The sequence below is a fragment of the Sceloporus undulatus genome, chromosome 4, assembly GCF_019175285.1.
Source record: "Sceloporus undulatus isolate JIND9_A2432 ecotype Alabama chromosome 4, SceUnd_v1.1, whole genome shotgun sequence".
In the NCBI taxonomy this organism is placed as follows: Eukaryota; Metazoa; Chordata; class Lepidosauria; order Squamata; family Phrynosomatidae; genus Sceloporus; species Sceloporus undulatus.
The window spans coordinates 164,513,524-164,536,867 of NC_056525.1; the positions used below are offsets into that span (position 1 = coordinate 164,513,524).

At 39.4% G+C, this 23,344-nt stretch overlaps 1 protein-coding gene across 4 annotated transcripts; it reads left to right on the forward strand.

Moving 5' to 3' along the window:
• Positions 1-227: 227 nt before the first annotated feature.
• LOC121930116 (serpin B3-like) lies at positions 228-22,870 on the forward strand. Of its 4 annotated transcripts, none has more exons than XM_042466331.1 (10): positions 228-284; positions 507-691; positions 1,633-1,731; positions 2,278-2,444; positions 2,753-2,903; positions 3,072-3,218; positions 3,625-3,742; positions 5,031-5,182; positions 21,131-21,298; positions 21,508-22,870. In XM_042466331.1, the coding sequence occupies exons 2-10, from the start codon at positions 524-526 to the stop codon at positions 21,895-21,897; spliced, it is 1,560 nt and encodes a 519-aa protein (XP_042322265.1). In that variant the 5' UTR covers positions 228-284; positions 507-523; the 3' UTR covers positions 21,898-22,870. The 4 variants fall into 4 exon arrangements, with proteins under 4 accessions (XP_042322265.1, XP_042322263.1, XP_042322266.1 ...); XM_042466329.1 differs by lacking the exons at positions 21,131-21,298; positions 21,508-22,870 and adding exons at positions 5,802-5,969; positions 6,181-7,540; XM_042466330.1 differs by lacking the exons at positions 21,131-21,298; positions 21,508-22,870 and adding exons at positions 5,802-5,969; positions 6,181-7,540 and having other exon boundaries at positions 258-279.
• The last annotated feature ends 474 nt before the right edge of the window (positions 22,871-23,344 follow it).

Below are 23,344 nucleotides of genomic sequence, written 5' to 3' on the forward strand. Positions count from 1 at the left end.
GTTATGAAATCTGCAGCCAAAAGTGTACATAATTATATGAGGCAGCATGAGTTGTATATGTAATCCCCTATGATAATTGCATTAGATGATTACAAATGTCCAGCTTATGTGTTACAGCAAATTCATTATGTAAATTATATTTAATCAAACTCTTGCAGATTTGGAAACACAAGCATCTTTAATGGCCATGGGGGTGTTTCAAGCTCAGTATAAATACCAGCACCTTGCAGCAGGAGAGCATCTCCCTCAGCTAGCAGTCTCTGATCATCTCTACTAAAGGTCAGGTAAGACTCTTTCCTTCCAGGTACTCTTGTGATTAGTGATACTCTTCCTGATATCAAATGGAATGTTTTAGGTACTTAGAACATATGGCATGAGGGGTTAGTTAGATTATAACTCTGTTTTCCTGACTGACAATATGCTTCATCTCAATAAGTTGTGGTATACAGGTATGGGTGAAAGAATATCCTGACAGATTGTACAGTACTGTTTTGTTTTTCCCGTAGACCTTGCAAACGTCACCATGACCACCATGCCTGAAGCCAATGCTAAATTTGCTGTCGACTGTTACCAGTCAGTGAGGAAGGAGCACCCATGTGACAACCTCCTCTTGTCCCCTGTAAATGCTACCTCTGCTCTGGGTCTGCTGGCCTTAGCATCTGGATGTGAACAAGCAGCTGAGATTGAGAAGGTGGGTGTCACCAAGGGGAAGGGATGGGGCCTTCAAACTGGCTTCATTGGCAAATGGGCTTGCCATCACTGCTCCTCACTCTATTATCATATCTAAGATTGTAGTGTGGTAATGCAGTAAATCAAATCATTCCCTTCCAGAATCTGTCTTAGTGTAAAAGCAGAATGTGCTTTTCATGCCACTGAAACCTCTTAAACCAGAAAGCTCAATGTTTTGTTCCAAAGTACAGAGCGTTATAGACACCAAAAAGTGCAGTAATACAATTGTTTTAGAGCTTTAGTATGTATTGATACAACTATACAATTTATACACAAATCTGCTTTCTTACATGATTACCCAACATTCGTACATTACACCACATGCTTCTAATGGAGTTTGTCCTGCTTTACCTTCATTACTATTTTTGAACATTTCTGTGCATTTATGCTGAAAAGCATATATGTCTTCTCTCTCTCTCTCTCTCTCTCTCTCTCTCTCTCTCTCTGTCTTAACCTGTATGTTAACCAATTCAATGGTGCTTTTGACTATTAATGTATTATTAATATCCTAAAATTATGAATTAGAATGCATATGTCCAGAACACAATCTTTACAATAAACCCACCATGTGTACAAACTTATACCTCATAAGCAGTATAGTACACATGTCTATAGCAAATGACCCTTCCCCAAATTTCTCAGTCACAAGGTAGCATGTTGCTGTTATTGCAAAGTAGAGATATATCTACCCTAAGTAGTTCAACACATATGTGGACCATCAGTCTGGAGTGATTGAAATATTGTACCATGAGCATGTCCAAATGTCCATAAGATTGGGAGGCATAAGAATATCCACTTTGTAGCTGATTGTAAATTGGACCCCACCAAATGTTCCTATGAAGTTAACAAATGTTGTTCATATATGATTGGAATGTCTGAAATGATTTCACAATTTTAATCAAGGTATTGCACTGGGATGAACTGAAAGAATGTATTGGGTCCCTAAGCAGAAGATATCTGGGAGCATCCAGAAGTTTTGGACAATCAGCAACCAGACTAAAGGTATTTACAATGATGTCCAAACAAATTACTGGAGTATTTTACTCCTATAATTAATTAACATCTTTGCATTATTTCCAGTCATCTCATCACCAAACTCCTTGGTTCTCCTTGGGAGAAACACATATCTGAAGAAAGAATAGTGGCTATGATTTTTAAATTAAAAAGTAGAAATTTTGTAAAATATATTCTTTTGTAAATATATACTATAAATATATATATATATATATATATATATATATATATATATATATATATATACTTTTGTAAAAGTATATATACTTTTGTAAAAGTATATTCTCAATCAAATATTCATATGTGAAGTGGACAATTCCTTCTTGAGTTGCACATGCATCATTTTATGCAAATGATATTTATTTGCATCTTTTCTATGGTATTATTGAGTGAAATGGAATATTCACATTAGATATGTTCCCCATATATTTGAGAATTTTAATGTGACTTGAATGAGAGATTTCTTTTTTGGGGGTGGTGAGGGTTTAACCTGAAGGAGCTGTGAGAGCAAAGATTTTTCTAATTTCCTTGCAGGCACAACAAAAAGTTAATATTTGTCCTCGTCCTGAACCGGAGTGCCCCAAACCAAGGCAACGCCCTGAACCAACTTGTCCCAAACAAAGACCATGCCCTGAACCTTGTCGTCCAAGACCACGACCATGCCCTGAACCAAGAGAACGTCCTGAACCAACATGTCCAAGGCCAAGACCATGCCCTGAACCAGCGAACCCAAAACGGTGCCCAAGGCCAAGACCATGCCCTGAACCAGCTCGTCCTGACTAACATGTCCAGGCCAAGACCTTGCCCGGAACCATCTCGTCCTGAACCAACATGTCCAAGGCCAAGACCAAACTCGTCCTGAACCAGTCATCAGTGTCCTGAACCAGCTCGTCCTGAACCAAATGTCCAAGGCCAAGACCAGTGTTCCTGAACCAGGCTCGTCTGAACCAACATGTCCAAGCCAGAACCGTGCCCCTGAACCAGCTCGTCCGAACCAACAATGTCCAAGGCCAAGACCGTGCCCTGAACCAGCTCGTCCTGAACCAACATGTCCAAGGCCAAGGCCATGCCCCGAACCAGCTCATCCGGAACCAACCTGCCCTAGGCCAAGACCCCGTCCTGAGCCTGTTTGCCCCTCTGAACCACCATGTCCTGAAAGAGTAAGTGGTAAAGCCTTTGGACTGCTTAATTTTCATGTTTGGTTGTTTTCATAAATGTGTTAATCAGTTTAACAGCAGGCTATGGCTCAGAGAAAGGAGCAACAAAACATATTTTAGGTACTACTGGCCAAGTGCTGTTAAACATAAACTTTCCTTCTTCATTATTAGTGTGTTCCAGATTATGAGTGTGAGACACCTGAAGGAGTCCACACTGCATTCAGCAAAATCCTTGCTGCCTTGAATGCACCAAGTACCAACTATACTCTGAGCTTTGCCAACAAGCTCTATGGAGACTATGCCATCGCCTTCATCCAGGTAAGACTGATTTTCAACCTCAGAAGAGTTCCATTGCATAGCTACTGTATGGAACTCTTGTTATACTGATAATTCTTGTTCTACGATGTACTCTACCAGCAAATCCAGTCTTCTGAGGCCTTATGGTAGCATGATTTGGATCTAAGTTAGTTAAAAAAGAGCAAGCCCTTTTCAGGCATGTCATCTGCTTTCTGAAATATCATGTCCATGGAGACACAACAAGCTTTATCTTTCTTGTTTTTTTAGGAAACTGACAGCAAATTTTCAATGTTGCTAAATAATTGAGAGCTGTAGGCAATGTTTTTATAGTTGTGAAGTTAGAGAGGTATATCTGATTATTCAATTTTACTTTTAATTGTTAAAATAAAATTGATCCCTGGATCCATTTTTTTCTCTTTCTGTTCAGAAATTTATTTATTGTGCTCTGAAACTGTACTGGACAGATGTGGAGGGAGCAGATTTCCACAATGCCCCAGAGGAGGTGCGGAGAATCATAAACCTTTGGGTTGAGGTCCAGACACATGGTAAGAGCACACCACCCATTCACTTCCTCTTCCTGATCTTTAGGGAAACTTTTGATAGGGAGATCTCATATTGTTGGTCCTGAGCTATTGTTGGTCTAAAAAAGCAAAACTCAGTTCTTTGTTAGAACAGAAATGGAGACGAGGAAAGGACTTTTCCCAAGCCAATCAAATAATGTATTCAGTAACAACATATTTTCCCCACTAATCTAATGAGAATTCTTTGTGAAGGAATTGATATTATGATCCCCAAACCAAGTTCCATACAGATTTGTTGGACAAACTCCCATCAGAACAAGGTGTTGCCTGGGGATGGTGGAGGTGGCAGTCCAAAACACCACAACATTACCCTTGAGGAAGTGAGGAGACTCATACATTTTTGGATGAGGTCTAGACACATGATAAGAAGAAACCATCCACTTACTGCTTTTTCCTTAAATTTAGTGAAACCTTTGACCAGAAGATCTCTTTATTATGTTGATCTTTCCAAGCAACCAAAAGAATCTTTTTGAGAGACAAGAATCTGGCTTTTTCAAAATCAACAAAAGTACTTCTTCAATAAGAAATATATTCTTCCACAAAAATAACTGAACAGCTTGTTGTAAGAGGACCTCTACTGCCCTTCATTGATGTGGTTTCCTCCAGATTTATTGATTTTGCCTCCCTACTTTGGAAGGTTGAAATCTCTAATTGAAAACATGTGAAGTGCACCAGACTGGTGAAAGTTTATCTAGACATTCCTCAAAATCTAGAAAAAGGAGGTCAGATTAATATAGATGTAAAAGTGGAATAGATTATGGCTCTTAGGTGTTCCTTTTATCCTTCATAAGGGCTAGATTATCCTCCACCATACGGAGGACATTTTCCACTGCTGCCCCAGTCCTTTGGAACACGCTGCCCATTGAGCTCCGCTCGACTACCACCCTGGCCCAATTCAGGAAGGACCTGAAAACCTTCCTGTTCCAACAGGCATTCCCCGACTAAAATCCTGTGGGCCTCCCTCCTCTTCTGTGGCCAAGAGGTTGGGCTATGGGGCTTTTTTGCCTGTTATTTTTATTGTTGCATGGATGGCTTTGATGTAAATGTATTTTAATGTTTTATGTATTGCTGTTTTAACCTTGCTGTAAGCCGCCCTGATCGCAGGAAGGAGCGGGATAAAAATAAAAACTTTATTTATTTTATTTATTTATAACAAGTATGTTTTTTCCCATTGTTAGGGATACAGTGAAATATAATAACAAAAAATAAATAAATTGGAAGTCAGCATACAGTATTTCCATTTCTTTGCTAGGGAAAATCAAGAATCTCCTTCCCAAGGACAGCTTTGACTGTCTTGTTCAGCTTCTACTGGTGAATGGTCTCTACTTCAAGGGACAATGGCAAGTGAAATTTGACAAAGACCTCACTGTAGAAGCCCCATTCTATCCACATTATGCAGATCAGGTGAGTTATATATTATGTATATGTATAGCTTCCATCTCCCAGTTTTGCAGAACAAAGGGGAATGTAACTGTGTCAGCAATTGCCTTGCAACTTCACACAGGCACATCTTGGAGGCTGTGGAAGTTGGTGCAAAGGTTTTTATTTGCCCTTTTGTGTGGAAATCCTGGTACTGTATTCATGCAATTGAGATTACTGTTACTAAAGTCCCACTTTGGAACAATGCTTTTTAGACATAGTAACTAATAGGTAGTTCTACTGATTTCAAACGAATAGTGGACATGGCTAATTTTAGCAGGCTAGATAGGTTTGGATACATTCTGGATATTTCAAGTGTTTCTTGCAATACCCTTTTTCATGGAGGATGTAGGCTTAAGAAAAATGAGATATTTGATGGGTTTTACTCTTTGTTTCCATTGCAATGCAGCTGCTAACTGCAGTTTAATGAATAGCATCTGATAATCCATCTGATGGCTAGGGCATGATGTAAGATTCTATTCCTGAGTCTCAGCATGAGACCCTAAGCTTTCAGGTACATTGACCTCAAAATAATAAAACTGGCAAAATGAAGGATGGCTCCCTTCATCCTACATTTACCTGTCTTCTCTCTTTCTCTTTTCAGAGAGATTGCTACACTGTGCAGCTGATGAACAGGAAGGGTACTTACAACACAGGCACCTTTGATATTTGTGACACTGAGGTGCAAGTACTTGAGGTCCCCTACAAAGACGATGAATTCAGCTTCTTCGTTCTGCTCCCAACAGACTGCAGTCCAGAAGCTCTTGAACAGGTAAGGCATCTTCTCACACTTCTCACTCCATTTGTTGAGTGAAAGTATTTATGAATCCAGCCACCCATCTCTGGCCTTCAGATAATCAGGCAATACATCTGCAAAACTATTTCCTATCTGCTGTGCGTTGGAGTCATCCTTTTTATGGGCTGAATCTAGATCTATCTTGAGTTGAAATGTTCTCACCATAATTTTGTGCTTGTTCCTTTAGCTGGAGGATGGTCTGAGCCATGAGCACCTGCTTGACTTGTCTTGTCATCTGAAGCCAGCAGAGGTGGATGTCTTCATCCCCAAATTCACCATGGAGAAGAGCTATTATCTCAGTGAATACCTGGATTTGCATGATCTTTCTGATCCTGAAAAGGCTGATTTCTCTCAAGCAACAACCACAGAAGGAGTGGCTCTTACACAGCTGGTCCATGATGCTTTCCTTGAGATTGATGAGGAAGGTGGTGAGGAAGCAGAGGCCCCCCGTTGTCCCCGGGATAGGCGTCCCCGTCGGGAGGCCCTGGAGTTTGTGGCTAACCATCCGTTCCTGTATTTTGTCCACCATAATTGTACCCAGAGCATCATTGCCCTTGGCAAATTCGCTAAACCACAATAAAGAGAGGCCTGTGATCAATATTATGAAACCAATGGAAGATAAATACGGAAACCCCTTTTTAGAATATGTTAATCTTCTGCATCTTATTCCTCTTTGTCTCATTCTTTGGAGTCCCCATAACTGCAGAGACTGGGGCAAAGAAGCTTTCTATTTGGTGGCGGGTCTGATTCTCACATTGAGTCAAAGATGCTCTAAAGGCTTCATTGTTTTTCTGTCTGCCATTTCCTTTTCTGACCAATTTTACTTCTGTTTAGCTTTTTAAAGAACAGGCTTCCTTCTTACCACCAGATCTTGTGACTGAGGTTTTTATATTTTAGCTAATTAAATTTAAATAATTACAATCAGATAGTGATGGATCTTGTCTCTTTTTTGAGGAAGGATAATATCCCAGGAGGGTTGTTTCCTCCATCACTGTAACACTTCCTTCTCTCACACATTGGATTGTTAAAGGACTCATATCTTTGGGGATAAGGTCACCTTGAATGAAATGTAATGAGTTAGGAGACTTGTAGTGAAGTGCTGGTTCAGATACTATTATTCTCTGGACCAGCATTAATTCAAGAAAAGGGAAATAGAAGTCCAAAGAGATAGAGCTTGGGCCCAGGTTCTGTCTTCATTCTTTCCCTCTCTTCTTCCTGTTTCTAATAGCAATCATCCTGTTGTTTTATGATACAAACTGCTTGAATAACTGAAACAAACTTTTAGAGATTCTACCATATTTTATTGCCTAAATTCAGCAACAGTTTATCATCCTATACTGACTTTCATTGAAGGAAGTCTCATTTTAATGGCACTTACTCTGTGTATACATGAACAGGATGTCACTATGAAGCTATAAAGTTGTACAATAATCTTTCAGTATTTCTCATAATCTTGTGCTTTCCTTGAAATATATGAAAGTCTGTTGCACCTTCCCCAACTTGAACTGCAGCTTCTAAATATCTCAATAAAGAAAGCATTGAATGAATTATGTTTTTCTGTAGTTTTCACTAATGTGGGGTGTGTGTGTGTGTGTGTGTGTGTGTGTTGAAAAACAGTAAAACTTGGCAAGGGAAAAAACCTCTTTCAACACATGGACTACATGAAATATTAGATGATTATCCTTACAATTTGTTCTTGGTGAGAGACAGGGGAGCTATTGCTTCATGTCAAGCTAAAAAAATCAAACCAATGTTCCTCAGGTTGATGCTGATGATTTCATTTATTATTTGAATGAAAGAAAAGTTTGATAGGGAGAACTTACATTATATAAATTTTGTTTCATACTACCTCCCAACAAAATGGAACTGAATCTAAACATTTTCTGGGGGGGGGGGACCAAGTTTTTCCCATTGGTCTCCAACATGCACAAATATATAATGCACTGTAATGGGCATACCTTTGTACCAAGTTCGGAAGCTTCAACTGGTTCAAAATGCTGCAGCCAGATTGGTCGCAGGAACTTCTAGAACCGACCATATAACACCTGTACTAAAATCTTTACACTGGCTGCCAATTAGCTTCCGGGTGCAATACAAAGTGTTGGTAGTCACCTATAAAGCCCTACATGGCTTAGGCCCGAGTTACTTGAGGGAGCGTCTCTCCCTACATAATCCGCACCGCACCATCAGAACAACAGGGAAATATGTCCTTGAATGGCCAAAAGTAAGATTGGCAGTGACACACCAAAGAGCTTATTCTACAATGGCTCCAACTCATTGGAATGCGCTTCCGGAAGAGATTCACCTGAGCTCGACATTGGAGACCTTCAAGAAGGCATTAAAAAACTTATCTCTTCCAGAAAGCATACCCTCCCGATTTGTAGAACTTGGTCCCTAATGGATGAAGCTTTTTATCCAATGCCCGACTGTTGTTATATATGTTTTTACTTCCGAAATTTGTATGGATTGTTTGATAATTGTACTATGACTTGGATCATAGAATTTTAATGATGTAAACCGCTTTGATCAGAAGGAAAGGCGGTATATAAATAAAAGCATTATTATTATTATTATTATTATTATTATTATATTCAGGTTGGCAGTCTAAGGCCTGAAACAGTGCCGGCTTCATGCCACATTAGGGACATGGTGTTTATATGCAGAGAGCATGTCAACCCAGCAAAGCAGGTACAAAAATCTCTCTTGCCAGTGGCTGAGTTTGTAACTGCAGCTGTGGCCCACTTCAGAAGCAGGCCCCTGTGGGTGCCATATTCCCGGTGTGATAGGGACCAACATGGTCCTGGCGCAATCCTTTTGGACTGTCTGTTTTAGACCTTAGTCTAAATATCAAGTCTGGTGAAAATTGAATGATAGATATGTATTCTAGTGCAAAATCCAAAATGTTTATTCAGGGAATAACCCACAAATGATGAACTGGATCAAAAATCTTACAATGTTTTTCTTTTCAGTCTCATTAGATAATACATCATATCTGTTGAGTCTGTGGTAGAAACAGACAAAGTTCTTGAAATTATAGCCTCAATATTATTTTTAATGAATATAATCCTGTTGGTTATTCCAAATGAGAGTAGACTCAACCAATGAATTGTTGAATGGTAAGTCAACACATAGGTAAATCACATTAATTCAGTGTGTATTCTTTTATCAGGATAAATGCCATTGTTTTTAATTTAGGTATATTTCACCTCTAGGTCAGGTAAAGGCTTTTCAAAGAGGAAAGAAGAGTCCTTTTAGGAGGCAAGACACTGAAACAGTAGTTGATCTCTGACCTAGTGTGTAAGCCAAATCACAAGATTTATACAAGTGAAAAACATTTATGTCTTAGTGTGGATGATATGATGTCTTTTGGGGTTCCATTCCAATTTGGAATTGGAAAGCATGATCAGTGGGAATTCTGGAGCTTTGCAGGAGAGTCTCATTTGGTTCCTGAAGGGCTAGCTATTTTCCTGTGGGATTGCATGCTCCTGCGAGGCAAGAGGCTATGGAAGACATTCAGTCAGCTACTGGGAAGAGTAGAGAACAAGTACAATTAGTGCTGTGGTTAATGATACAGCTGGACTCAAGCCAAAAGGACATCCAGCTGTTGGTATACTCAGAAGTGAAAGGAAATCTGAAGCTGCACAATGCATATTATAGGAACATGGAATGTGAGAAGCATGAAACAAGAAAGTGAACATATAAACTTTGCAATACAATTTGAGAGGCCAACAGTTTGCTCATTGCAAAAAAAAAAAAAAAAAAAAAAAACCAAGATATTGTTTTTTTGTGGGGTTTTTGGACTATGTGGCCATGTTCTAGAAGAGTTTATTCCTGACATTTCACCAGCATCTGTGGCTGGCATTTTCAGAGAATGTTGGCATGGAAGAGAGTTGGGCATGTGTGTGTGTGTGTATACACACACACATACATACTCTGTGACCCTGAGTAGAGAGGAGTGATTAATCTGTGTATTGTTCTGTTGTTAATGGCAAGGCTGCAGGGTGGGAGGATATGCAAAGAGGATTACTGTCTGTTTACTTAGTGATTAGTGTTTGCTGGGAAAACCCCTGACCTTGGGTAGTTTTTCATTTGCATTTGCTGAGTCCTGATTTTGTTGTTTTTCAGGACTGGTAGCCAAACTTTGTTCAGTTTAAGGGTTTCTTCTTTCCTGTTGAAGTTGTCTAGGTCTTTGTGGATTTCAATGGCTTCCCTGTGCATTCTGACCTGATAGTTGTTGGCATGGTCCTGAATTTCAGTGTTTTCAGTAGCGTTTTATGGCCAGGGTGGTTTATAATGGGTTCTGCTACTGTTGATTTTTCTGGATGGCCCAGTCTGCAGTGTCTCTCATGTTCCTTGATTCGTGTTTGGACACTGCATTTGGTGGTCCCTATATAGACTTCTCCGCAACTGCATGGTAAGTGGTAAACTCTTGCGGCTGTGAGAGGGTCTCTCCTGTCCTTTGCTGAACACAGCATTTGCTGGATTTTCGTGGTCAGTTTGTAAACCATTTGGAGGTTGTGTTTCCCCACCAGTTTCCCTATTCTGTCTGTGACTCCTTTGATGTATGGTAAAAATACCTTCCCTTTGGGTGGCTGCTCATCTTCACTCCTCTGGGTTTTTCTTGGTCTGGCAGCTCTTCTGATGTCTGAGCTGGAACAACCATTAGCCTGTAAAACTTGGACTAGATGCTTCAGTTCATCTTCCAAGAAAATGGGTTCACAGATCGATTTTGCCTGGTCTTGTGCTTCTTTTTTGTCTTAGGTGATGGTTGGAGTTCTTGTTTGTATGTGTAGGTTTTCTGTATACTGTGTGGCCCAAACGTTGGTTTGGTTTGCGAATGCCTAAGACATCCAAGAATGGCAGTGTTCCTTCCTTTTCTTTTTCCATTATGAATGGGATGTTAGGGTGGATAATGTTCAGATGGTTCAGAAACACAGCCAGATCTTCTTCTCCATGGCTCTAAATGGTGAAAGTGTCATCCACATATCAGAACCATGTTGTGTGGTTTTTGGTGCTGCTTCCAGTACCTAAACGTCAGGAATAAATTCTTCTAGAACATGACCACATAGCCTGAAAAACAAAAAAACTGTGGATGCCGGCCATGAAAGCCTTCAAGTTCACAAACCTAAGAGATGTTTATATACATGGACACACCTGATGGCCAATATAGGACTCAAATAGACTACATAATTGGAAGCAGTAGGTGGAAAAACTCCATTCTCTCTGTAAAACAGAATAAAATTAAAGAAGAACACTAAATTAGTTAGCATGCCATATAGCTAAAATACAGTAGGGCTACACTCCCCATCTTAAGTGTAATGAAAATAAAAATTAAAAGAATAGTAACAAATATACACTACTCCACCATTACTTATTTATTTTATTTATTTACAGTATTTATACCCCGCCCTTCAGCCCTAAAGGCTCTCAGAGACAACAGAACCTACTAGAATTAGTAATAACCATCACCATAGATATACATCATTAGATTTTTTATTGTTCAAAAAGTCTATAAACAGTTTCCAATCTTTCAAAAAAAAAAAAAACTTCATTGGGCTTATCTTTTTCAACTCACATTAATATGGCCATTTCAGTTAACTCAGAAAGATTAACAATCCATCACTGGTTCTTCAGTCCATTTCCAGGTTTGTGCAAACAATAATCTTGCCACTGTTATCGTGTAAAGACATGGTCCTTATTTATTATCCAGTTCTTGGTCCAACAGAAACATTTTTGTTAACACCAGAAATATCTGCCTTTATTATTATTTTTTTGGAATTAATTTTAGACCAATAAGTTTTTACCTTCTTATGAAAGAAGGAGTCCTCCATATCTTGACATCCCCAGCATTGGTCTGAAAGATTTTTAGACATTTTTGACAATTTATCTGGGGTTAGATACCATCTGTACATCATCTTATACAGATTTTCTTTTAAATTACTGCTCAAAGGAAATTTTACATCTTTGGACTACATCATTCCCATACATCCATATAGATATCATGCCCATTTACATGGCTTGAGTATGTTTTCTCTCATCTGTGGGGTTCCCTGGAACTGAACCCCCATAGATGGGAAAGGCACATTGCACATGCTTGTATTTATAGAGCTCTAAATAAAATGTATTTTCTCCTACGTCTATTGCTTCATTTGTCTTATAAAATTTAATTTTAGAAATTCCCAAGCAACACTTTTCTTTATCATCATACATTATTTTACATTTTATTCTGGGTTTCATTGCTTGTCAAACTAATCTGGAGATTTCTTCTTGCTATTTCCTATAAGGTATTCTATGGGGATCATCTGCAAGAAAAATAAAAGCCTGGGTCTAACATTTTTTTTTATTACTGCTATTCTTCCCCAAAGGAATAAATTTAACTCTGTTTTTCTAAATCTCTTTTGAATTTGCAAGAAAGAATAAAATAAATAAAGTTGTCTTTTACATAAATGAAACATTGCACCCTAAATTGATACTTGAAGTTGGACACAGTAGATGTGTAATTCTGGAAATCAGCTGGAATGGCAACTGCAATGGGCATTTATAGCCCCAATAACAAGAAATTGACATTTTATGAAAATGTATTAAGAAAGAAATTTGAATTGAACTTACCAAACCTGATTTGCAAGACTGGTTGGAATGAGGTTGTTGATCCTAATAAATGATAAATGCAGCAGGAAATAAATTAAGGAAGATCAAGGGACTATCCAGATCTTCCTTAAATATACAAAGTATTTTGGATTAGTAGAGGGTTAGAGACTAAACTAAACTAGACTAAACTAAACTCTAGAGATATTAAGAAGAATTTTAAGAGATAATAACCTATGAAAGCAACAGTCAACACAATTTTACACTCATACTCATGTAATAATAATAATAATAATAATAATAATAATAATAATAATAATAATAATAATAATAATAATTTACTTATACCCTGCTCTTCAGCCAAGGCTATCAGAGTGGCCAAACATTAAAAGGGTGTCTTTCAAAGGGAAGTCTGTGAATGTGGATGGGAGTCTGAATTTCTGCCTGTGGTTATGCCTCCATGAGTTATAAGGCTCTTTCTGCACAATAGTTACATACAGTGCTCCCTCGGGTTACGAAATTAATTCGTTCCGCGGCCGCTTTCGTAACCCGAAAAGCCTTCGCAAGCCGAAAACCCATAGGCGCTAATGGGGAAAAGCCGCGTTTCGTGCGAAAAAGCGCCGAAAAGCACCAAAAAATTTTTTCGTAACCCGAAAAAACATTCGTAACCCGGAACAGTTATTTCCTATGGGATTTTTTCGTATCCCGGAAATTTCGTAACCTGGGTATTTCGTATCCCGGGGTACCACTGTATTTCCAAGACCCAATACAGTATATAAATAGTTTTGAGGCAGAACTTGAACAGAAAGGTTTCAGGGTAAAATATTTGGTGACTTTTCTCAGGACTGGGTTCCAAATGTCAGAAATTGACATTTTTTTCCTTGTGACAATGTGAATCTGAAGCTGACTAGTGAGCCCTTGAAAGAGGGAGTTTTCAAAAAACGACTCCAGTCCCAGCAAGCATGTTGTTCACCACCCCTAAATTACTACTGTGCTTTCCTTAGAATCAGCATCTAATGTATATGCAGATGAAATCTCTACATGAATGTTCCTATGAGAATGCTGATTGGCACCAGGAACAATGATTATGAAAACCCATATGAAAAGAATGGGAAGTTGATTCATGTCACAGCTGAAACATTTCCATTTGCATTGTCAAAAAGTAGATGAAATTAAAGACACAGGGCACAATAGACCAGCATTCGCCAGAATACAGAATGTGCTTGAATCTGACACAGTCTTTCAGATAGACTGTGCAACATGCACATTTAGAGGAGCCATTAAAAAAAAACACAACAGATCCCTAGCATGTGGGTTAAAAGGGGAAAACCTCATAGGATAAACTGGATTTAATGTTTCACAAATAGTAGTGGTGATGATGAGAGTTTTGATCCACTCTGATCAGCTCATGTATCTTCCTCTCACACAAATGTACAAAGATATTCCCTCATCTACATCTACATTTATCAAAATATTTACATCCCACTCTGTATCATAACATCTCAGGGTGTTGTACAAGTAACTTGAGTATAGATAGAGTAAAACAATTTACGACAATGAAAAAAAAATATGCTTTAAAACATACTAAATATGTAAAATAGTAAATATGTAAACAATTAAAACAGGCTTAAAAGGTTGAAAAAGATTAAAACATGTGCCCAAGTATTTTGGAATTAATCAGACAGCAGCAAAGGCTTCAATACATTGTGTATTTCCTTGGCCACCAGTGAAACAAGGTTGGAGCCAGTTAGGCCTTCGGGAAAGCTTTCTACAACTGGAGTGCCACAGTTGAGAAGGCCCCTTTCCCAAGTTCGATAGAGGTGTTTTGTCCTCACTGATGGGACAGAAGAGACTCCCTCCAACAGACCTCAGACCTGTCCAAGCATACATAAAATATCGACTACCAGTAGTTTTATTCTCAGAATGAACTGGTAGACAAGATGGCTTTCATATTATTGTAATAGCAAGTGTGGGCCTTTTGAAAGTATACACTTAGCCTGACCAAGAGTAGGAGCCTGAGAGTGGAGGCTGAGAGGGCTTTAATACTTACCACCTCTAAAACATCTGAGATTTCCCTATTTGCAGTTAAAAAGTGGCAATCCCTCCAAAAAGGAAGCTTCTCTTCCAAGAAAAATAGTAGGAAAAAGGAGTCCACAGGGATAGGGCCTGTCTGTCCTGTCTATCTATCTATCTATCTATCTATCCCCTAACTTTAAAGAAAAAGAAAAAAATTTTTGAAAAATATGTGCAGTGTTTCAAATATCATCACCTTGTTATGAAATCTGCAGCACAAGGTGTATAATTAATAAGGAGGCACCTGAGTCGTATATTTAATCCTCTATGATATTACACCGGATGATTACAAATGTCCAGTTTATGCATTACAGCAATTTCATATGTAAATTAAATTTAATCAAACTCTAGCATTTTGGAACACACGCATCTTAATGGCCATGGGGCGTTTCAAGCTCAGTAAATACCAGCACCTCCAGCAAGAGAGATATCCCTCAGCTAGCAGTCTCTGATCATCTCTACTAAAGGCCAGGTAAAGACTTTCCTTCCAGGTACTCTTGTGATTAGTGAACTCTTCCTGATAAACAGGAATGTTTAGGTACTTAGACCATAGGGCATGGGGTTAGTTAGATTATAACTCTGTTTTCCTTCATCTCAATAAGTTGTGGTAACATGTATGGGGTGAAAGAATCCCGACAGATTGTACAGTACTGAATTGTTTTGTTTTTCCCGTAGACCTTGCAAACGTCACCATGACCACCATGCCTGAAGCCAATGCAAATTTGCTGTCGACTGTTACCAGTCAGTGAGGAAGGAGCACCCATGTGACAACCTCCTCTTGTCCCCGTAAATGCTACCCTGCTCTGGGTCTGCGGGCCTAGCACTGGATGTGAACAAGCGCTGAGATTGAAGAAGGGGGGTGTCACCAAGGGGAAGGGATGGGGCCTTCAACTGGCTTTCATGGCAAATGGGCTTGCCATCACTGCCCTCACTCTATTATCACACTCTTTTAGGAAGAAAGATCATCCATCTAGACTAAATCAAATCATGCCCTCTCACAATCTGTCTTAGTGGAAAGGCAGAACATGTTTTTGGTTCATGGAAACTCAACGTTTTGTTCCAAAGTCAAGAACATATAGACACCAAAATTGCAGCAAACTGTTGTTTTAGAGACTTAGTTTACGGAACACAACTATAAAATTTATATAATAATCTTTGCTTTCCTCCATATGCCCTAGGTTTGTTCATTGCATCACTACTTCTAAAGGAGCTTGTTCTGTTTTGCTTCCATCAAATTAACCAAGTCAATTGTGCTTTTAACTATTAATGTATGATTAATATTTTAAAATTATGCCCTAGAATGTATATATCCACAACTAACTCTGTATATGAAATCCTAAGCAATAATAAAACAGCCTATAGAAAAATCCACTTCCTCTAAATTCTCAGTCACAAGGTGCATGTTGTTGTCACCACAAGGTAGAGATGTACCTCCCCTTAGCAGTCCAACTCAAATGTGGGCCATCAACGTGACATGATTCAATATTGTGCCATGAGCATGTTGAATTCCATATTTTGGGAGATTTGGGAGGCATAAGAAAACCACTTGTGGTTGATTGCAAATTGGGAACCATCAAAACATAGGTATGAAGTTAACAAATTCACTCGTTATCTTGACGGAAAGCGGAATGGTTTTACAATTTTAATCAAGGTGTTGCACTGGGATGAACTGAAAGAATGTATTGGGTCCCTAAGCAGAAGATATCTGGGAGCAGCCAGAAGCTGTGGACGATCAGCAACCAGACTAAAGGTATTTACAATGATGCCCAACGGAATTAATGGATGTTGTGACTCCTATAATTAATTGGCATTTTTGCATTATTGCCAGTCATCTCAGCATCAAACTTATTGCCAAGTGTGGATAAACACACATGTGAAGAAAGATTAGTGACCATGATTTTTAAACGAAAAAGTCCAATATATAGTCATTCCTTTGTTTTCATGCATTTGAAGTCTGCTTCCCTTGCAAATATTCAAATTTGAAAAGTGATAATTCCTTCTCAAGTTGCATGTGCAGAATTTTTTTGCAAATTATACTTACTTGCATCTTTTCTATTATATTATTGGGTGAAACAGAATATTCATATTAGGCATGTTTTCCATATATTTGGGAACTTTAAATGTGACTTAAAGGAGGGATCATTATTTTTTAGGCTTACTAGTCTGTATTATATTTAGAGGACTGATTATTACAAGGGTTTTCTAATTTTCTTGCAGGCACAAGAAAAAGTTGGCATCTGCTCTAGGCCCAGAACTTGTCCTGAACAAGTGTGCTCCAAACCAAGACAACGTCTTGAACCAACATGTCCCAAGCAAAGACGTCCTGAACCATCATGTCAAAGGCCAAGACCATGCCCTGAACCAGCTCGTTGTGAACCAGCCTGCCCCAGGCCAAGGCGCTGTCCTGAACAAACATGTCAAAGGCCAAGACCCCGTCCTGAGCCAGTTTGCCCCTCTGAGGCATCTTGTCCTGAAAGAGTAAGTGGTAAAGTCTTTGGGTAGTTTAATTTTCATGTTTGGTTGTTTTCATATATGTGCAAAGCAGTTTAACAGAAAATTTATTTAGTAGCTGGCTATGGCTCCGAGAAACAAAACATATTTAGGTACTATTGGGCAAGAGCTTTTAAACATAACTTTCCTTCTTCATTATTAGTGTGTTCCAGATTATGAGTGTGAGTCACCTGAAGGAGTCCACACTGCATTCAGCAAAATCCTTGCTGTCCTGAATGCACCCAGCACCAACTACACTCTGAGCTTTGCCAACAAGCTCTATGGAGACCATGCCATCACCTTCATCCAGGTAACACTGATTTTCAGTCTCGGAAGGGTTCCATTGCACAGCTACTGTATGGAACTCTTGTTATACTGATACATCTTGTTCTATCATGTACTGCACGAACAAATCCAGTCTTCTGAAGTCTTATGGAAGCATAATTTGAATCTAAAGAAATTATCACATTAGCTTTGTTGCTGGGATAGACCTGGGATGTAACTTTCTTAAGGCGTATCTTATCACATTCACCCATCGCTGGCTAGTATGCAGCCTGTATGCAACACAGGCTTTTCTGGACTTGTCCTGCATCTTTTCAAAAACGGGAAAATCCCATTATTGAAAAGCTGCAAGAGAAGTCTGGATTGCATATGGGCTGTATACTTCCTGGTGGTGGGTGGACATGAAGAAAGTTACATACTGCGTCTAACCCGGCAGTGAAGTGAATGCAATAATCTCCTAAACTAGTTAACAAATAGCAATCCCTTTTCAGGAGTGCCATTGGCTTTCTGGAATTCTATGTCCATGGATGCCCATCAAGTTTTATCTTTCTTGACCTTTAGAAAACTGACAAGACTTTTAGTACTGTGGGCAATGTTTTAATAATTGTGAAGTAAGAGAGGCATTGCTCAATTTTATTTTTATTAGTGAAACAAAACTGGCCCCTGGATCCATTTTTTCTTCTTTTTGTTCAGAAATTTATTTACTGTGCTCTGAAACTGTACTGGACAGATGTGGAGGGAGCAGATTTCCAAAATGCCCCAGAAGAGGTGCGGAGAATCATAAACCTTTGGGTTGAGGTCCAGACACATGGTAAGAGCACATCACCTATTCATTGCTTTTTCTTATGTTTAGTGAAAACCTTCAACAAACAAGTTCCACATAGATTTGTTAAACAAAGTAGATTATCACATTAGCTTCACTGCCAGGATAAATGTAATTTTTTAAAGGTGGATCTTATTGTTTTCATCCATTGCTGGACAGTATGTAGCTTGTATGCAACCTAGGCTTGCCTCACAGCTTTTGAAGAACAAGGTTTTCCTGTTCTTGACAAGATGTGGGACAAGTCCAGAGAAGCCTGGGTTGCATATGGGCTGCGTACTGCCTAGCGATGGGTGAATGTGATAAGATACACCTTAAGAAAGTTACGTCCTGGGTCTATCCTGGCAGTGAAGCTAATCTCCAAACTTTCATCATCACAGCACAAAGGTGTTGACTGGGGATGATGGAGATGGCAGTCCAAAACACCACCATAATGCCCTGGAGGAAGTGCAGAGAATCATACATCTTTGGTTGAGGTCTAGACACATTGTAAGAGGACACCAGCCACTCAGTGCTTTTTCCTCAAATTTAGATAAACTTATGATCAGAAGATCTCTTATTGTTGGTTTTTTCAAGCAACCAAGGGAATCTTATCGAGAGACAAGAGGCCTCAAGCAGACAGAGCAAAAGGATTGGCCAGAGGCCGCTCCCCCAATCACTGTGGCAATCGCATGTGCTGTCCCTGATCAGGCCCCGATCCAGGCTGCTACCATGGTCAAGAACTGGACTACTGGAAAGGAGCATTTTTACCTTCTTTTTAGCCTGGTTCTTTTCCCTTGGAGCAGCATTGGGAGAGCTTCCAGCCATGTCCAGGGCATGGACATCTAAATGCCATGCTCCCAATGTGGCCCAACAGCAGCCCTTTTAGACTGACTGTTTCGGGCCAAGAGTCAGGCTTTTTCAAAATCAACAAATGTACTTGTTCAATAAATATTTTCTTCCATAAAAACAACTGAACAGCTTGTTATAAGAGGACCTCTACTGCCCTTTGTTGATGTGGTTTCCCCCCAGATTAATTGATTTTGCCCAGCTACCTGAGAATGTTGAAATCTCTAGTAGAAAACATGTGAAGTTCACCAGACTGGTGAAAGCTGATCTAGATATTTCCCAACATCTAGAAAAAGGAGATTAGATTGATATAGATGTAAAACTGGAACAGATTATAGTACTAAGATGTTCCTTTTATTCTCCACAAAGAGTTTGCTCTTTTCCATTGGTAGGGATAAAGTGAAACATAATAGCAAAAAAATTGGAAGTCAACATATGTCCATTTCTTTGCTAGGAAAAGTCAAGAATCTTCTTCCCAAGGACAGCTTTGACTGTCTTGTTCAGCTGCTGCTGGTGAATGCTCTCTACTTCAAGGGACAATGGCAAGTGAAGTTTGACAAAGAACTCACAGTAGAAGCCCCATTCTATCCACATTATACAGATCAGGTGAGTTATATATTATGTAAGCTGTACATATAGCTTCCGTCTTCATGTTTTGCAGAGCAAAGGCGAATGTAACTGTGTCAGCAATTGCCTTGCAATTTCACACAGGCACATTTTGGGATGCTGTGGGAGTTGACGCAGGGAGTTTTATCTGCCCTTTTGTTTGAGATCATGGTTCTCATGTACAGTGCGCCCTTGTTTTATGCAGGAGATCCATTCCGGACCCCCCCCCCCCCATAAAACAAAAACGCATATGCAATGAATGGCGCTCATGGTTGCGGTGGCGAGTGGCGCTTGCACGCCATGGGCGCACACACCATTGTTTCTTCTGGTGCATGGCGCCAGAAGAAGCAGCACTGTTTTCAGGGTATGCTGTAGTTAGTGGTACTAAAGTCCCATTTTGGAACAATTCTGCATACACATAGCCATTAATAGGCAGTCCAATTGGTTTCAATGGAGTTGTGAACATGGCCAATTTTAGCAGGACAGATGCGGACATTGTTTATGGACATATTCTGGATATTTCAGGCCTTTCTTCCAATATTGTACATCTTTGTTCATGGAGGAAGGAGAGTTCCAAAAAAAGGAGACACTTGATGAGTGTCTCAAACGTAGTCCAGGCAACCAGCCAAAGGCTGATTGCTACACAGCTGATAGCCAGCAGATAATGAGCAAGCCAAGCCACAGAGCAACATGCAGTTCACCATTTACTTTACTTTAGTAAATACAAAGTAAATCCCTAAGTCCCAAACAGAGTTCAGCAATGTCCAAGTCAGGTAAACGGAATCCACAGTCAACAAACAAAGTCCAGGTCAAGCACAGAGTTCAGGAACATGATGGGGAGCCAAGTAGGTCAGATAATCTCTGACAGCTCTTGGAAGGCAGGACTGGGGCAGCTCTTGGAAGGTAGGCACCTCAATGAAAATTCTGCATAATTAATTTGTGCTTCCTATAAATCCTCTGAGACCTCGTCAAGCCCTCTTTTTGTTGTCTCTGCTTGGTGGAGGTAGGTAGGGATAAGTGGTCTTCTGTTTATAAGGACTCCCTGCCAGAACTGGTATTGCACTCTGGTCTGTCTCTGAGACATATGGCTCTGGAACCCTCTCCCCACCTGCTCTGGTTCTGCAGCAGTTCCCAGCAGGTCCACTGCTTCAGTCTCTGAGTCAGAGTCCATGTCCATGTCCTGGAAACAGGCAATGACAATGTGTCTTGCTCCTAATTTCCATTGCAATGCAACTGCTAGCTGCAAGCAGAGTAGATTTATTCAAGGAGTAGCATTTACAGAAATGTTGACTGATAATACACAAGTGATCTAGGGCTTGATTTAGGACTGGAATCTTCAATTTTAGCATTATAACATATGCTTTCTGGTTCATAGTCCCAGCTTGCAAAATGAACTCAAAAGGATGGCTCCCTTCATGCTACATTTACCTGTCTTCCCGTTTTCTCTTTTCAGAGAGATTGCTACACTGTGCAGCTGATGAACAGGAAGGGTACTTACAACACAGGCACCATTGATATTTGTGGCATTGAGGTGCAAGTACTTGAGGTCCCCTACAAAGACGATGAACTCAGCTTCTTCATTCTGCTCCCAACAGACTGCAGTCCAGAAGCTCTTGAACAGGTAAGGCATCTTCTCACACTTCTCACTCTATCCATTTGTTGGGTTAAACTCTTTATGGATCCAGCCAATCATCTCTGGCCTTCAAATAATCAGGCCATGTTTTTGTAAAACTATTTATTATTAGCTGTGGGTTGCAGCCATCATTCTTTGAATCTGGGTCTATCTTGAGTTGAAATGTTCTCACCACCATTTTATGCTTGTTCCTCTAGCTGGAGGATGGTCTGAGCCATGAGCACCTGCTTGACTTGTCCTGTTATCTGAAGCCTGAAGAGGTGGATGTCTTCATTCCAAAGTTCAAATTAGAGAAGAGCTATTATATCAATGAATACCTGGATTTGTGTGATCTTTCTGATCCTGAAAAGGCTGATTTCTCTCAAGCAACAACCACAGAAGGAGTGGCTCTTACTCAGCTGGTCCATGATGCTTTCATTGAGATCGATGAGGAAGGTGGTGAGGAAGCAGAGGACTGCCGTTGTCCCCGGGATAGGCGTCCCTGTCGGGAGTCCCTGGAGTTTGTGGCTGATCATCCTTTCCTATATTTTACCCTCCACAATTGCACCCAGAGCATCATTGCCCTTGGCAGATTTGCTAAACCATAGTAAAGGGACCCTTGTGATATGGATATTATGGATATGGATATTATGAAAGCAATGGAAGATGAATACGGAAACCCCTTTTTAGAAGATGTCCGTCTTCTGCATCTTATTCCTCTTTGTCTCATTCACTGGAGTGCCCATCACTGCAGAGAGTGAGGCAAAGAGGCTTTCTTTTTTGTGGAGGGTCAGCTTCATTCTTTTTCTGTCTGCCATTTCCTTTTCTGACCAATTTTACTTCTCTTTATCTGCTTAAAGAATAGCTTCCTCCTGATTTCTGGGGGTCCCAGTTTCTGAGAGCAAAGATTTTATGGTAGCTAATTAAATTTAAATATTGACAATCAGAGAGCAATGGGTCCTGTCTTTATGTGATTTTTGAGGAAGAACAATTTCATAAGAGTGTTGTTTCCTCCATCACTGTAGCACTTCCTTCTCCCACACATTGGACTGTTAAAGGACTCATCTTGAATGAATGAAATGTAATGAGTTAAGTAGCTTTTATTGAAGTGCTGGTTCTGATACTTTTTTTCAAAAATATCAAACAATATTGGTTATTCTCTGGACCAGCACTAATTCAAGAAAAGGGAAATAAATTTCCAAAGAGACAGGGCTTGGGTTCTTCCTTCTTTTTTCCCTTTCTTCTTCCTGCTTCCTAATGCCAATCTTCCTGTTGTTTTGTAGTACAGGTTGCCTGAGTAACTGAAACATGCTTTTAGAGATTCTACTGTATTTATTGCCTAAATTCAGAAATATCTTTTCATCCTATACTGACATTCCTTGAAAAAGGTCATTTCAATTCTACTTACCTCTGTGTATACACAAATATGTTGTCACTATGAAGCTATAAAGTTGTACAACAGTCTTTAAGTTGTTCTCATAATCCTATGCTTTTCCTTGAAATATATGAAACTCTGTTCCACCTTCCCCACAACTTGAACTGCAGCATTTAAATATCTCAATAAAGAAAGCATTGAACGAATAATGTTTTTCTGTAGTTTTCACTAATGTGAAGGTTCTTGCAGAGTCTAAGTTCTTCTCAGTCTTTCATAAGGCACTAAAGTTGCTGAATTTCAAACATGAGCTTTTGTGGATGATTTCATAATATCCTTACCAGATCCATTAAAAGACGGGGGGGGGGGGGGGACTACTGGAGATATAAGAAAATGTTGAAAAAACCTCAGGATTAAAAATTAACAAAGAAAAACCAAACATATTGATAAAAAATATAAGCAACCAAGAAATTCAATTATTAGAAACAAACTCAGGATTTTATATAAGTTAAAAAAAAACAATTCTGGGCGTTCTTATTACAAATAAAAACTCTGAATTATTTGCAAATAACTATAAAAAATGGGAAAAGATAAAAGAAGAGTTCAAAAAAATGGAAAGGTTTAAAATTGTCCTTTTTAGGCAGGCTTTCAATGAGTAAGAGAATCACGTTTCTAAAAATGCT